Source organism: Sycon ciliatum, chromosome 8, assembly GCF_964019385.1.
Source record: "Sycon ciliatum chromosome 8, ocSycCili1.1, whole genome shotgun sequence".
Lineage (NCBI taxonomy): Eukaryota > Metazoa > Porifera > Calcarea > Leucosolenida > Sycettidae > Sycon > Sycon ciliatum.
In genome coordinates, this window is record NC_088650.1 from 28,352,050 (window position 1) to 28,364,510 (window position 12,461).

At 48.3% G+C, this 12,461-nt stretch overlaps 1 protein-coding gene across 1 annotated transcript; it reads right to left on the reverse strand.

The window, feature by feature from the left end:
* Positions 1-850: 850 nt before the first annotated feature.
* On the reverse strand, positions 851-7,964 carry LOC135822593 (histone acetyltransferase KAT6B-like). The gene is made up of 4 exons (XM_065335399.1): positions 6,803-7,964; positions 3,320-3,711; positions 1,965-2,029; positions 851-1,417 (listed from the first exon to the last, which is right to left on the reverse strand). The coding sequence occupies exons 1-4, from the start codon at positions 7,165-7,167 to the stop codon at positions 1,292-1,294; spliced, it is 948 nt and encodes a 315-aa protein (XP_065191471.1). The 5' UTR covers positions 7,168-7,964; the 3' UTR covers positions 851-1,291.
* Positions 7,965-12,461: the final 4,497 nt, after the last annotated feature.

Below are 12,461 nucleotides of genomic sequence, written 5' to 3' on the forward strand. Positions count from 1 at the left end.
TTGATGGTACGGTACGGGATAGCGCCATGGCCATGCCAGCTGTCTTTGATGGTACGGTACGGGACAGGTACGGGATAGTGCCAGGCATGCCGATGGCACAAACAAACGGACACACACCTTGATGGTACGGTACGGGACAGGTACGGGATAGCGCGAGGCATGCCGATGGCACAAACAAACAAATAAATAAACACCACATTGAAGCTGTGTGGACCCTGGCTAGCGCCAGATGTTACTGAAGTAACGTCTTTTGCATAGCTACGGGAATTAATTGTCCAAATTAGCCGCATTGCTAATGCTCAGAAGGGTAGAAGTTTTAGAACTATCCGGATTCACTTAATTAATCACCAACAGAATATAGATTCCGACTTCACTGATTTCCCACTTGACACTGGTAATGACAGACACGCATGCATCCACCACCTTTCTGCCTTTCTCCACAACTTCATAGTCAGCGGTGGGGCCTAGGTGGCCTGAACAAGCAAGCTTTACTCAGCTCTTCACCTAGTTACGGCACATTGCACCGAGCAGTGTCATGCAAGGGTTGGCAAAGAGCCTGATTTGAATCATGTGCTGTACCACCTGTTGTCCCCCTTGCTGATTCGCTCCTGGAGATCCCAATACCTTAGGGAATTAAAAAAAAGAAACAATGACATGATCACATTGAACGCTTGTCACTCAAAAGCTTGCATTGCAATCAAGCCTTTTCAAGAGATGGGTCAAAATTCCCATCGCTTTTAGTCGTATACATTTACACGACGGCAAGTATCTCTTTTTATAAGAACGTTACAGCGAATGCTCACACTTCAATCCCGATCACTTTCGGGTGGTTTGTAGCACCAAGCACATCTTAAATTGTTATCTTGAATTCTCTTGTTCACATTCACCAAACGAACAGCAGAAAACGAAGCGGTGCTAGTAAAATTCCTAGACAACGTTAAGTCAGCAATGAGTGAAAAGAAAAGATAATCTCAACCCCCTATGGAGAGTAATGGCCGCCAGAGGCTACGCTGCAGTTTCACAGGCAAATCTCAATGCAGCACGACAGAGCTATTGGCTTTCTTAAAGCTGCGTCCTAGTGCACACTGCTGACGCGTGTGTAGAGAAGCGGTGCCGTGAGTGCGGTGCCGTGAGTGACATGCAACTCGTACCAGCACGCTACTGTTACACTCGCCACATTCACGACTCGTTACGGGTACAGATTTCGAAGCACGCGTGGCCGGTTCACATCCATTGCACGCACACAAGTCGCTGGTGGCTGTCTGTTTGCGTCCTTGGCATCCCCTCGATCCTATTCGGCGTTCTCCACCAGCGAGACATCTTCAGTTGATTTGTCCAAGTCCAGTTTTGAATTGTCGTGATCCAGCTCATGAGCGGCCTCAAGCTCATGCTCGACTTCCTCTATCTGAACAACCTCCTGCAGTGCGCACACCGAAATAAAAGGGAAATTCCATGATTCGTAATTAGCAATTACCTAACTCAAAAGATGACATCACTACATGCAACCCTTCTTGACTGCATTTTCTCCGTATACTGCACACCAGCCGTGCTCCAGTACATGAGCAAACAAAGAGGAAAAACAAGTTTTATTCCAGCCAACAGTAGAGAGGAGAGAGGGAATGTATGTTGTAGGCACACCTTCTCTCTCTCTCTCTCTCTCTCTCTCTCTTTTCACTCTCTCTCCCTCTCTCTCTTTCCCTCTCTCTCTCTCTCTCTCTCTCTCTCTCTCTCTCTTTTCACTCTCTCTCCCTCTCTCCCTCTTTCTCTCTCTCTCTCTCTCTCTCTCTCTCTCTCTCTCTCTCTCTCTCTCTCTCTCTCTCTCTCTCTCTCTCTCTCTCTCTCTCTCTCTCTCTTCTATATTGTGTGAGCACGTTCTGCCTGTCTGTCAGCATTTACAAGTCTTTGAGCAAAGGGGCAACCATCAAGTCCTGCATGCGGCAGTAGAATTCTGATTGTCAACTCACCGAGACTTTTTTCAGCTGCATGGAGCTCTCCTCGACCTCCACAACTGCTGCAGACGTCACCATTGCTAGCACAATTAGAGAGGATGCAAAAGAACCAAACACAAGGCACACATGCTTGAGGCTTGGGGTGGTGATAACGTCATCTTTGGAGGTGCTTCGCATGATAACATCCATACCGAAGTGCTTCGCATGAATACGTCATCATTGATGGGCTTTGAATGATTTCGCCATCGGTGACAGTGAGGTGCTTTGCATGACTATGTCATCATTGAGGCGCTCTGTATGGAGTGGCATCACAAGCACTGCAAGACTGGTTCGCCACTCCATACAAAGTATGTATACGACGATGTCATTCACACGCATTCTAACCTCTACAGCATACAGGCATGTAGCTTTAACTCGCCAAACAAACGCTGTCATGCACAAGGACAGTTTCGCTCAATAACATCTGATCAAGCGAGTCAATGCCAGTAGTGCCCAACCAACTGGGTCTGTTTTGCGTACAGTGACTTCTGATTTTGCAGTGTTTTCCGTACTACCAATGTACTGACGTGTGCATCGCTTGTATTGTGCTTTTTTGACACTCGCACGCTTGTCGGTGGCTGAACTTGGTGGTGCAAAACATGTGTGACTTGTACCACAACATGATATTTTGTGCCACATGTAGTCGAAGCACGGCATGCACTCGCTTTGGCACAGGGATATTCATCGCTCAGTTGGCGCTTGCCATGCGTCTACATACATATCTGTAGCTGATCGATCCTCTTCAATTTTCCGTACCATTTTGCTCAAATTCCGTACTGCGGACGGAGGAGTGATTTTCCGTACAAATACGGAAAAATACGTAAGGTTGGCAGAACTGCAATGCCACGTTGCCGGGCACTGCACAGCAATGCCACGTTGCCGGGCGCTGCACAGCAATGCCACGTTGCCGGGCACTGCACAGCAATGCCACGTTGCCGGGCGCTGCACAGCATCAGATCTGTGAACACTGGGCTGTGCGTTGGTGCAGTTCTCAAACTTCACTTACATCGACCGGATTTCATTGAGCAGCATCATGTGCACTCACTGCACTCGAATACCCCCCCCCCCCTTTCCATCCACACACGCACGCACACGCACACATGCATGTACACACGGACGCACGCACGCGCACGCACACACACACACACATGCACGTGCATGCGCACACACACACGCACACACACACAGTGACACACACACGCACGCATGCACGCGCACACACACACACACACATGCGCACACACACACACACACCCACACACACATATACACACACACACACTCACACGCGTGCACACACACACACAGAAACACAAGTACAGAACACTCACTTGGCATAGTAAAGCTGAAGTCGTAATCGTCATCGTCATCCTCCTCCTCATCCTCCTCTTCTTCCTCTTTCTCCTTTTCATCCTCCCTGGGCTCGTCTTCTATTTCAGGTTCGGGTTCAGGTTCAGGACTGGGAACTGGCTCTGGTTCCTGAGCTGCTTCAGTGTTCTCAATCACTTCCAGCTCGGCCGTTGGCTCCTCAACCTCTTCACGCTGACTGTCCTCGGTCACTTCCGGCGAGTTGCCGTGTATTTCGATTTCAAAAGCTTCGCCGACTGTTGTCGTTACCTGCACCGCCTCGTCATCCGAAGGCTCATTCTCATCGCCAACGTCTGCCCGGGCATGCCTGTCATCCGTTGCGCCTGATTCAATGTGTCCGTTGGGTGGCGCAGAGCTGCAAGACACGTTCAATATTACGAGAAGAGACACAGCGGACACACACAGCACACAAACTTGCCCTATACCGTATATTCTCTATGCTGCATGCATGGTATCTAGCATGTATTTCTTCTTGCTCTGTACGGATGTATTGGTTGAAAAAATTATAGGCACGTTCTCCAATATAAGCGCGGCCTCCTTTTATAAGCACGGGTAGAGGGGTGTTGAAAAATACAAGCACGGCGCTTATAAAAGAGAATATATGGTACATCTGCGCTAGAGGCTGTACCTGCCACCTTGGTACAACCAGACATAGTGGCAGTCTGACAGCAGGAAAACGCCCTAAGCTGGCTGTGTTTCTCAGCACAATTGTATAGCCGGTGGTAACGCGGATGTGTGAACTTTCCTGTTATTTTTACACCCAAACTTGCATGTGCGTGATGTTTAGTACTTCAAGTACAATCTCCCATCCGGGCAGCTTGGGACCACCGGGTAACCGTATCCCAACAAATACATTACAGCCAAAATGGATGCGAAATATCTTTCTCTTCCAATAGGCTCACTTAACCAAGATCGATGCCAAAGTATTGAACAGAAACACTAGTCACAAAGATTGGAGGACTTTCACCCATCTTTGACTTGGTAACAGGACCAACCTACAATGTCTCTACTGAACCATTGCGAGTGCGGTACTGGCAATGGCAGTAATGCCTCAATGGGAAGCCGCCAACGTGATAGAGACACTCATGGCCATGTTCCTGTCTAACATGCACTGTTGTCGCAGGGCATTACACAACTACAGTACACATGCTTGTAGACATTTTGTTGTGCCAAGGGGAAGAACACCAATGGCTGGATTCCTGGCTAGAAATTGAAACAATTCTTCAGGTTGGGACCAGGCACATATTTAGGAATTGCCCATATCTTAGAACACAAAATACATACTTCAATAGTCCGCACGTCGTTTTATGCCTATCAATATTTTTCGGGCCATTTTCCATTGAAAAGCCTGGCTATTGACTCTTTATGGGTAAGAAAGTAATTAGTTGATCCCCCACCCCCACCTCTGAAGAAAGGGAAGTGCCCCTGTTGGGTGAGGATCAGGCACGGCTGTTTTTTTTGGCGAAATTTGGACATTTAACAAGATGGCAGCCAAAAGTCTCGATTGGGCTGGATCGGCAAGGAAATTTGAATTTTCAAATTCTCAGCAGCCGATTTCGCTGTGGTTTTCGCTCGATTTAGAAAGCTACCAGGCCAGGTTTACCCGGAAAACAGGTATTCCGTGTTCCTCTTGAAACTAGCTTTCCGCTGGTACCTCACATGGCCAACTTCGTCTCAGGAACAGTTTGTTCCGCGTTGCACAAGTCAAGCCTTCTTTCTCGCTCGTTCCTTGATTCATCATTGACATGCCTGCGTCAAGAAGACCTTTCAGGAGTTTTCCCAGTCTAGCTTTCAGTTTTCCCAGGTAGAGGACTATCTTCTGGCTATCTTCACCAAGTTTTATCACGTCCCGTGCACAAACTTCAGGTCCCGTGCGTTCGATGCTGAGCTACCTTTTCATGCGATTTAGGGGACAGATGGCATGGCGCTGGAGTCGCTGTTGAGTCCAGGAGGCCGAGACCTGGTGGAAACTGCCCAGTAGACATGTGGGGTATTGCTGAAAAAGGCAGCAAGCACACAGATAGCCCCGAAATTGTGATGTAGATCCAATTGTGCGTTTGTTCGAGTGCATATCGGCAAATTTGAAAGTTGCACCCGTGATCCCGGCGAGGAGAAGCTGAAAATCAGTGCGCGCGTCAATATCCAGACTACCAGGGACAGCTTGGAGAGGTTCGAAAAGGTCAGGATGCTGGTTGACCACGGCAGGAGTTCCTTTTACCTTCCTTCTCTCTCAAATTGTCTGGATATTGAGTATCTCGCTCGAGCGCTTCCAAATAGTAAATCCTGGTTTGACTTGCGAAATCGTGGAACCACACGGAGAGTGACATGAGTTTCATCCCAAAACGCAAACTCCCATCGTATTCATGAGGTTTGCACCGCGTTACGTAAATCGCACCGAACGACTCCATATTGTTAGATGTCCGTGCGCGAACAGCCGTGCAGGGGAGTTTAACTGCACCATGAATTATCAACAAGAGCACTAAGGTAGAAGTGCAGTGCTGAATCAAGGCTCAAGTGCTGATGGCTGCCTGGTTCATAGTCCTTTGTTCAGCCTGGCCTGGTGAAACTGACCAGGTTCTATTGTTTACAATCCACACATTGTTTATACTTTATAGCCTTTATGCCTTATTCATTATGGATTTGATCAGCATGATTACTGGTGCTAGCACTTTACTAGTCCTGATTCTGTTGGTCACGGGGGATTTATACATTTACATAGTCATTTACTGTAATGGTACCGGTCTGCTTGAGCGCAGCTTTCCACTGCCGCATGCCCGCTGTGCTGTTTATACCCATGTACAATCATGTACCGTAGTTGTCGGGTAAAATAATAAGAAAACATTGAAAGCTAACACGTGCCACCCGGTGCTGGTGTGTTTTAGTGCTGGTGTACTCATCACCGGCTGCACCGGAGCGATTGGAATGGACACGATTTCCAACTCTCGGATGCCACCTGTCCTGCTAAGCGCTAGTAGTACAAGCGGCGTGTAGTACAACATTTAGTACACCCGTCGAAGTAAATCGTGAAGAAGAAGAAGAAAGCAAGAGCCCTGAAAGGCTGTAGTGTGGACGGTGTCGGTTTCTGCGAGACCATGCACACACTACGCTGCTACTTTCGAGTTGGACAGCTGCCTTGACTCGATACATTTACATTGCAGTATTCGGAGAACAAGAAAAACTTCAAAAAGCACCCCGCCTATCTGCGATCGAAGCCCTCACGAACGCTACTTCACATGCTGGTAGTGAAAATGCACCTTGCCAGCGCCGCCCAAGGCAGGACTGTGCAGCTCTATAGGTCGATCTGGGCGCTCACGAATAATCATCCCAGCCACAAAAAGGGAACTGCACAAGACGATGCAGTTCTAAGTATCAAGCGAACGGAAAACGGACACACACACGTGCTTTGAGTTTGACAGCTTTTGGTTTCTTCTTACACTAAGTCTTACAGATCATAATCCTGAAGCTGCTCGACTTCCGGCGCTGACTTATCCGGCGCAAGAGCTTCCCTTGCCGATTCCTCCTCCTTCGGCAAACGTCGCACCGAGACTTTGTTCAGGGCTGTCCGCTTCAGACTGTTGCGCTCGCCCCTGCCGACCCGTCGACGACGCCGACCACGCTGCCGACCACAGCAGCAGACGCAGCAGCAGTCGCAGCATGCGTCCATGCACGATACGCAACAACCCATGTCCGGTTGCAGTAGCAGAACGCCGGCAAGACCAGGGCCGCCGCCAATTTCGGGAATGGCGAGCAGCGGTCGACACAGCGACAAACACTTGCTCGCTGTGTAGCGGATTGATGTGCTGACTGGCATTCAGATGGTATGCGTTGATGATCTATTGCAGATTTTGAACGCTGAGTGTTGTAGCTGCAGGTGCAGCGGTGCAGCGGCGTGGAGTAGAGTCTACACCGGAACAGAACCACCAGCGTAAAATCACCGGACACTGGGGATATCGCTGTACTGCTAGACTGTGAATGAGCCCCTCATGTGAAGATTACTATGATTAGTTGATGACAGACTGCACTAGCACTCGACGCTAGCTCTCTTCTAAACCTGACTGCAGTGCACGCGTTGCTGTGTAGAATCTACATGTGTCGAGTAGATCTACTGCGTCTTCACGGAGTGGATCAGCCTGAGGCTGAGCTTAGCAGTGCCCAGGCCTGGATTTCACTTGAATAGTTTGTGTTGAGTCTCTTGACTTGCAAAGCAGATAGAATACGCTCAGCAGCCCCTCTCTTCTCTTAGTCTTACTCCGCTGGGTGAGCTCCAGGAATATTTCTGGGAGCTGCTGACAGCGAAAGGTCGAACGAGCAAATGAAGCAAAAAATCCACGTGAACTGGGTCTTTCCGGCGTTGACGCGATCGTAGATCTACGCCTATGGAGTCTTTACTCATTCATCGACCTGCCGCCGGCTGGCCTCGCTCACTTGATCCGAGGCAGGAGTTAGCACGGTTTGAGCTACACTCCTCCGGCCCTCGCCCTGTGCAGGTGCACACTTGATCGGATCCGGTGATACCGACTGTACCGTGCCATCTGGCTAGGCCGGATAGAGTTAGCTAGCTGTCAGCAGTGGGATCTGGCCCAGGCCACGCATTCTCAAGGCTGGACTGGGTAGGCCTAAGGCCAAAGGGGACTACTAGTACTACTACTAGTACTACTACTATGGCCCAGGAGACCGGAGTCGGAGATCCAGACCATGATACAGGCTGCTGTACTGAGTGTGATACATGTACTGAGAACGCTCGCAGATCCACAGACTACAGACAGTGACTGAGTCAGTCGCACTACTATCGCACAGTACAGCCAAGGTCAGTCGCAACAATCAAAACTGTTACTTCTGTTCATTGTTATTATAACCATGCATAGTGCACAGTATCACTATCTGACTCCTCCAGTGCAGCAGCCTGCCTTCAGGCATACACACATAAAAACAACAATTGATAATCCGCCACAATGATAGCAGACTTCGCAAAGTAATCTTAGTTTTGGCATCCCTTACATACTTCATTTGACAGTGTGAGTCTATGTAAGCAGCTTACAGGAGTAAGCCCCCCCCCCCCCACACACACACGTACACACCTACACAATTATACATGTATGATGTACCCCTACACACACGCGCGCACACACACACACACACACACAACACACACAGCCACACACACACACACACACACACACACACACACACACACACACACACACACACACACACACACACACAGCCACACACACACACAAAGTAGGGGGTATACATGTATCAAGAACAGGCCACTGCTGGTTTGTTTACAACTTCTCTGCAGTGCTGCATGCCACAACTTGCCACAAGTCATCAGGCAGGCTGAGGGCAGTGAGGCACTTGTGCAAAAGGGATGCCTAATCACAGCCATTCTGATCCTTTCTTGTCCAAATCAGACAGCTGTTGTCATCCTCAACCCATAATGAGCCCCTTTAAAAGTCAACTCCCATTCAAAGGGTGTTGGTACAACTACCAGTTATCTTTTCAGTAAACAACACTCTAACATTGCACCCCGCCATAGCAGTTCAGCTCTGCATTACGAACAGTCATCTTTGTCAGCAGCAGCGGGAAATTGACGCGACTCTCCTCTCCCTATGCTTTGGAGAGAAGGGCTGTAAAGAATATTCGACCATTCGAATTTATTCGATCTGACAGTGCCCCAAGAGTATTTCAACTGGGATTTTTCGATTTGAAGGCTCGAAAGAACAGTAGACTTTGCTGCATCACCATGCTAGGACATGCCGTACTCAGTTGTGCTGTACTCATATCACGAAAATGCTGAGTTTTTCTAGCGCTTCTTTGAGGGTAATGCCACCCCAATTAGCAGTGGTGAGGGTTGAATGTTTGGAATATTGGCCTTCTCTTGTAAACGTGAGGTTGCAGGCTCAATTCCGAGTGTGTGGATATTTTGAATTATTGGGAGACCCATCTGGGATTGAGTGTCCGACTTTGGTTAGGGTATGGTATGGTTGTGATAGCTATCGTTTTATTTTATTATAATTCATCAAATGGCCAGACAGTATTGTGAATAGGTGACACGAAGACAATATTAATTTTATTGCTATAATTATTAATTAGACAACAATGCAGGGTTATTTCTAGCCAGGAAAATATTTTAGGGGGTGGGGTAAGGGAAACAAACTGTTCACCTATTTTTCCATGTTCCACTATTGACCTCTACCAAAAACAATGCACTGTACGGGTTCACAGAGCACCCGGATCGATCGATTTGTCACCGCATGCTCGCTGTAGGAACTGAAAAAGCACATAGGTTGAAAAATTAGTGGAAGACCGAGGCGCCTCTGAGCCGAGATCTTTGACGGGGTCTAAACTTGGCCTGTGTTTAAAAGCATTTGCCGGAGGTTTGTTAACGCATGCTAAAAACATACGTGCACTCGGTAGCATCAGCCTTTCACTGTTGACACTGAGCACACTCTACTAGTAGCGGGCACATTCATGAACTTCTTGCGTGAGTCCGCCATCCACCGCACAGCATCTGCCTTTTGCGCCGGGTTGCTATACTTGGTTGAGTGAACAAAGGCGTTCTCCACCTTCCACAGGCGACGTGCTTTATCCGCCTTCTGAGAGAAAGGTCCCCAAATGTACAGGCCGTTCTGGAAGGTTTCTATGTCTGAGTTGACACTGCCAACCATCACACGCAGCATTGTTGGAATTGCAATCTCAAAGAACACGTGTCGGTATACGTACGACAGCTCCATGAAGACGGGAACCAGCCGGCGGGGTACATAGCCGATGTCAGATCCACCCTTGACCATGCAGTCGCGGCACGCTAGGCGCGACAAGAAGCGATCCTTGTACTTCATGGGCGTGCAACGGTAACTCTCCTTTGCAGCTGCCCTTCCCCAAGGCTTCCCCCAGTGGGTGTATGGAACTTTGCTAGCTTCCTTCGTCAGATTTAGAGAAAGCACAGGCTGCTCATATGGATAAGTCCACACATTCGAGAAGTTTCTCCGTGAAAACACAGCTGGGTAATTGAAAAAGATATCATCTGCAATCCACAGGTAACCATCGAAATCTGGGTAGCATCTCATGGCGTCCGATATGGCTACGTGCTGAAAGGCACCTTCTGAGAGTCCAACACGATGGACTCCAAGATTGTGCGATTCTCTTCATCTGAATAATACACAATCTTAGTTACAGCTTCGCCGTAGAGCTTGTGAATAAACGGAACATGCTGGAGATTCGGCCAGTTAAATATAACAATTAACAGCAGTCGTGTACAAGACTTGTTCCTGCCGCTTGCACCTGAACGAGTGTTCTCAGGAGATTCATGATAGAAGCTAGTCGATGGAGTGCGGCTGTTCTGCCCTTGAGTCGTAGATCTACCCAGGATCGTTTGTAAGTCCAATGTTACTGATCTTGAGAACAGCCACAGTACAATGATGAGTAAAATCACCGAAGCAACGAAGCATTCACGGGCCCTCACTGACTTGCCGTTCGTCGTCATCATCGCTAAAAGCCTTACCACCAGCTGTTTGTGTCGACTGTCGCTCGTCGAATGTTTGTGACCGAAGCCACATTATAATCCCAAATTTTCAATCCACAAGGCACGACGAAGTTCCGACGCAGTATCCCGGCACGCTCAGCATAATTTGGCTTGATGTCTTCGGGGTTCAGGAAGAATACTCCGTGACCCAGGGAGTAGTCAAACAAGAGAACTAAAGTAAAGTGACCACTTCGGAGTTGAGGCAACATTGAACAAATGCTGTGTGCGACCAGAGGTTTCCAATGGCAATGGGTGCACACGCCGTCGGCTCCACAATATTGACCAACTTGCATTCAGGCGTGACTTAGCAGCAGCGGAGCTCCACGCCTACCCTCCAGAGTCGGCCTAAGAAATGTGGGATTTTTGGTATGACCGTTTGCTTGCCGTTCTGAACCGCCACGTTCCGCTTGAGCAATGCATTGCTAGAGTAGAGAAACCAAGCATCTACCACCATGGTCTGACAGGGAACTCTACAAGGAATTAGTTGAACCAGCACAAGCGCCGACTGCATCGCAAGTGGCTTGGTGTGATATATAGAGCAAACCTTGAAGCTCATGCAGCATTTAAGCGTGCTCGCTCCAATGCTGCAAACGTATACGGAAGCGCAATCAGCATTTCTTCAATCAGTTCGAGGAGAACAGCCGGAACCCACGCAAAATATGGTCAGACTTGAATGCTGTTACCGGACGAAAGACACAAAGTCGCGAGCCGACATGTGACATTGAGCAGGTTTCGGACGCATTCTGTCCGGTGGTGACAGATGAGGCCAGACCCAGTAACATTTCCGCACCGGAGGGTCCACCTCAACTAGACTCGTTCCATTCATTTGCTGATGTCGATGTTCACCACGTCAAATAGGCCTTGACGGATTATGCTAATATTTTCGTGAAATTATGCTTTTCGCATTGCTGAAAAAATTGCAGAATTATGCTATTTTTATGCTAAAAGTTATCATATTATGCCGCATTATGCTCACGCTAATGCAAATGGTTCTGTGCAAAATAACAAGGGAAAGTTTTTGTAGAGGGCGTTGTGCTGTAGTAGCAAAAGTTCAACGGGGTCAACGCACCGTCCGACCTAGCTACGACCATCACTGATTGTAGTGGACTGGACATGTTATCAAGGGAGTCGTAAACCTACAACTTCCTAGTGCATCTACTTGTACTTGTACTCGTACTTGTAGAACATGTACAACTGTATAGAATTTGATGCGAACAGGCGGATTATTACAATTTTATGCGATTCGTATGCAATTTGCCTCGAATTATGCGATTATTCGACTTTGGTAGGAATTATGCAAAATATTATGCTAGCATAATCCGTCAAGGCCTAACGTCAAACGTTTTTTTATCCCAAGTCGATCCCACTAAAGCCACGGGCAGTGACGGCATTCCAGGAGCCCTTTTGAGAGATTGCGCTGATCTGCTGGTACCATCTCTCACCAAGATCTTCAACGCTTCCCTTCGGAGTGGTATCATTCCACCCCAGCTCAAGCAACTAGTTAGCGTACATCATGGTTACAGGACAGGTACATGTACATGTATGTACGACCCTTGTTTAAAGGGGAAGTTAAGGCAAAA

Coding starts and splice junctions, on each gene's coding strand:
- LOC135822593 (XM_065335399.1), bottom strand. CDS start 7,167: ATGCCAGTCAGCACATCAATCCGCTACACAGCGAGCAAGTGTTTGTCG. Junction 3,712..6,802: donor CAGCTTCAGGATTATGATCT/GTAAGACTTAGT, acceptor CGTGTCTTGCAG/CTCTGCGCCACCCAACGGAC. Junction 2,030..3,319: donor CTTCAGCTTTACTATGCCAA/GTGAGTGTTCTG, acceptor TAATTGTGCTAG/CAATGGTGACGTCTGCAGCA.